The sequence below is a fragment of the Echinops telfairi genome, unplaced genomic scaffold, assembly GCF_000313985.2.
Source record: "Echinops telfairi isolate 266 unplaced genomic scaffold, ASM31398v2 ScPeMD7_4;HRSCAF=17, whole genome shotgun sequence".
Classification (NCBI taxonomy): Eukaryota; Metazoa; Chordata; class Mammalia; order Afrosoricida; family Tenrecidae; genus Echinops; species Echinops telfairi.
In genome coordinates, this window is record NW_022103900.1 from 3432799 (window position 1) to 3434427 (window position 1629).

Sequence of the window (1629 nt, forward strand, 5' to 3'; positions counted from 1 at the left end):
TCATCGTTGTTACATCGCACCCTGACTGGCTCATCTTCCCGAGACCCCTTTGCAAGGGGATCTCCAGTGGCCTACTAATGGGCTTTGGGTCTCCACTCCACACTCCCCCCATCATTCACTATGGTAAGTTTTTTTTGTTCTGATGATGCCTGATACCTGATCCCTTCGAAGATTTTTGATGTGTATCCCTTCTCGGCCTTTTGGCTAAGATCAAGTGTAGTATCTGTTCTTATCAGTTTAATATCTGATACATCTTCTATTCGAGGACAATATAGTAAATGGATTTTTGGAGCAGGGAGATGGAATAGGAGCTTGCTCCGTCCACTCCATGCATCGACCTGGTATTGCAGTACTTCCAGGAATGGTGCACCTCCTGGGAGGGGTGGGGGTGGGGCTTAAAAAAAATAGATTTTGGTGTGTTAACTCAACATTTACATGTAGATGTTTTTTAAGTTTATTGATATTAGGGATCATAGTGGTTCAAAAAACACAGAGCTGCTTTTGCCAAGATTTGGAGTAGAGAGGATTATCAGAATGTTAGAGAAGAGTCTCTATAATATCTGATCTTCATAACTTTTGTGATAGGCATACACTCTCACTAATTAGTCTGAGGTCTTAGCTATAACTGACCTTACTTAGTTTTGCTTTTTGTGGACTCAGTCATGTAGCTACTGGATTTTGTCTAAAATAAGATATATTTAAATGAATTCTCAATGCCATATCTAGCACAGTAATAATCCAAACATAGTTTGATAAGTAATCATGCTTCCTTTTCATTTCTTTTAAGTACCAAGGTGGAAATGGCTCAAGTCCAGTAAGAGGCACACCTCCTGCAATCCGTTCTCCTCAAAATTCACATTCCACTCCTGCCGCCTCAGTAAGTTTTCACATTTCAAGTTTTTATGCTTAGTCTGTTTAGTTATGTATATTGGATAGCTTGTCAAAGTTTTTGGTTTTGAGACTTTCTAAACAAATTATATGTTTATCTTTAATGAAAAAGCACCTTGTGAAGCCAGTTGTATCTTTTGTGTGTGTGATATTCTGATCCTGTTAAGAACTTTATTTCTCAAAAGGAACCCCTTACGTTTAAGATCCTCAGAATTCATTTTATCCAGGTAGTAATGTTTTGTAAGAAACACTATTGGAGTAGTGGGTTGTGCATTGGGCTGCTAACATGGTTAGCAGTTTGAAACTAGCAACCAATCCTTAGGAGAAAGAGGAGGCTTTCTACTCCTGTAAAGATTTGCAGTATCAGAAACCCATATGGGCAGTTCTACTCTGTCTTATATAGTTTCACTGTGACTTGGAATCAACTTGATGGCGGTGATTATTTTGGAAAAGAATGCTGTTAAACCAGGGAGCTAAAATGAATTCTTCGTTCATCTATATTCAGTTAGTGATTTCTAATTTCTACCTTTCTTGTCAATTAAATTTCTTACTTTGATTAGAATGATAGCATAGTTCCTTTCTGGGAATACTTACAAGAACACTAGGCAGACATCATTTGGGGATCATTTAGTTCAACATATGAGAAGGAACTTGTACCTGAAAATCATCGTACAGTGTGTTTTTGTTTGTGTCTAACATTTTATAATATAGTTCTTTTAGATTGATGTTTTTGCTCAGAAG

At 37.4% G+C, this 1629-nt stretch overlaps 1 protein-coding gene and 1 non-coding gene across 2 annotated transcripts in view; both read left to right on the forward strand.

Annotated features, from left to right (window-relative positions):
* The window catches only part of TLK1 (tousled like kinase 1), a 94168-nt gene that overhangs the window by 36558 nt on the left and 55981 nt on the right, over positions 1-1629 (forward strand). The window contains exon 5 of the mRNA XM_004703749.2: positions 788-877. Coding sequence (XP_004703806.1) covers positions 788-877 — 90 coding nt within the window. The remainder of the gene's footprint in view (positions 1-787; positions 878-1629) is intronic.
* Positions 185-375, forward strand: LOC115873041. The gene has a single exon (XR_004048201.1). It is a non-coding gene; the product is annotated as a U2 spliceosomal RNA (small nuclear RNA).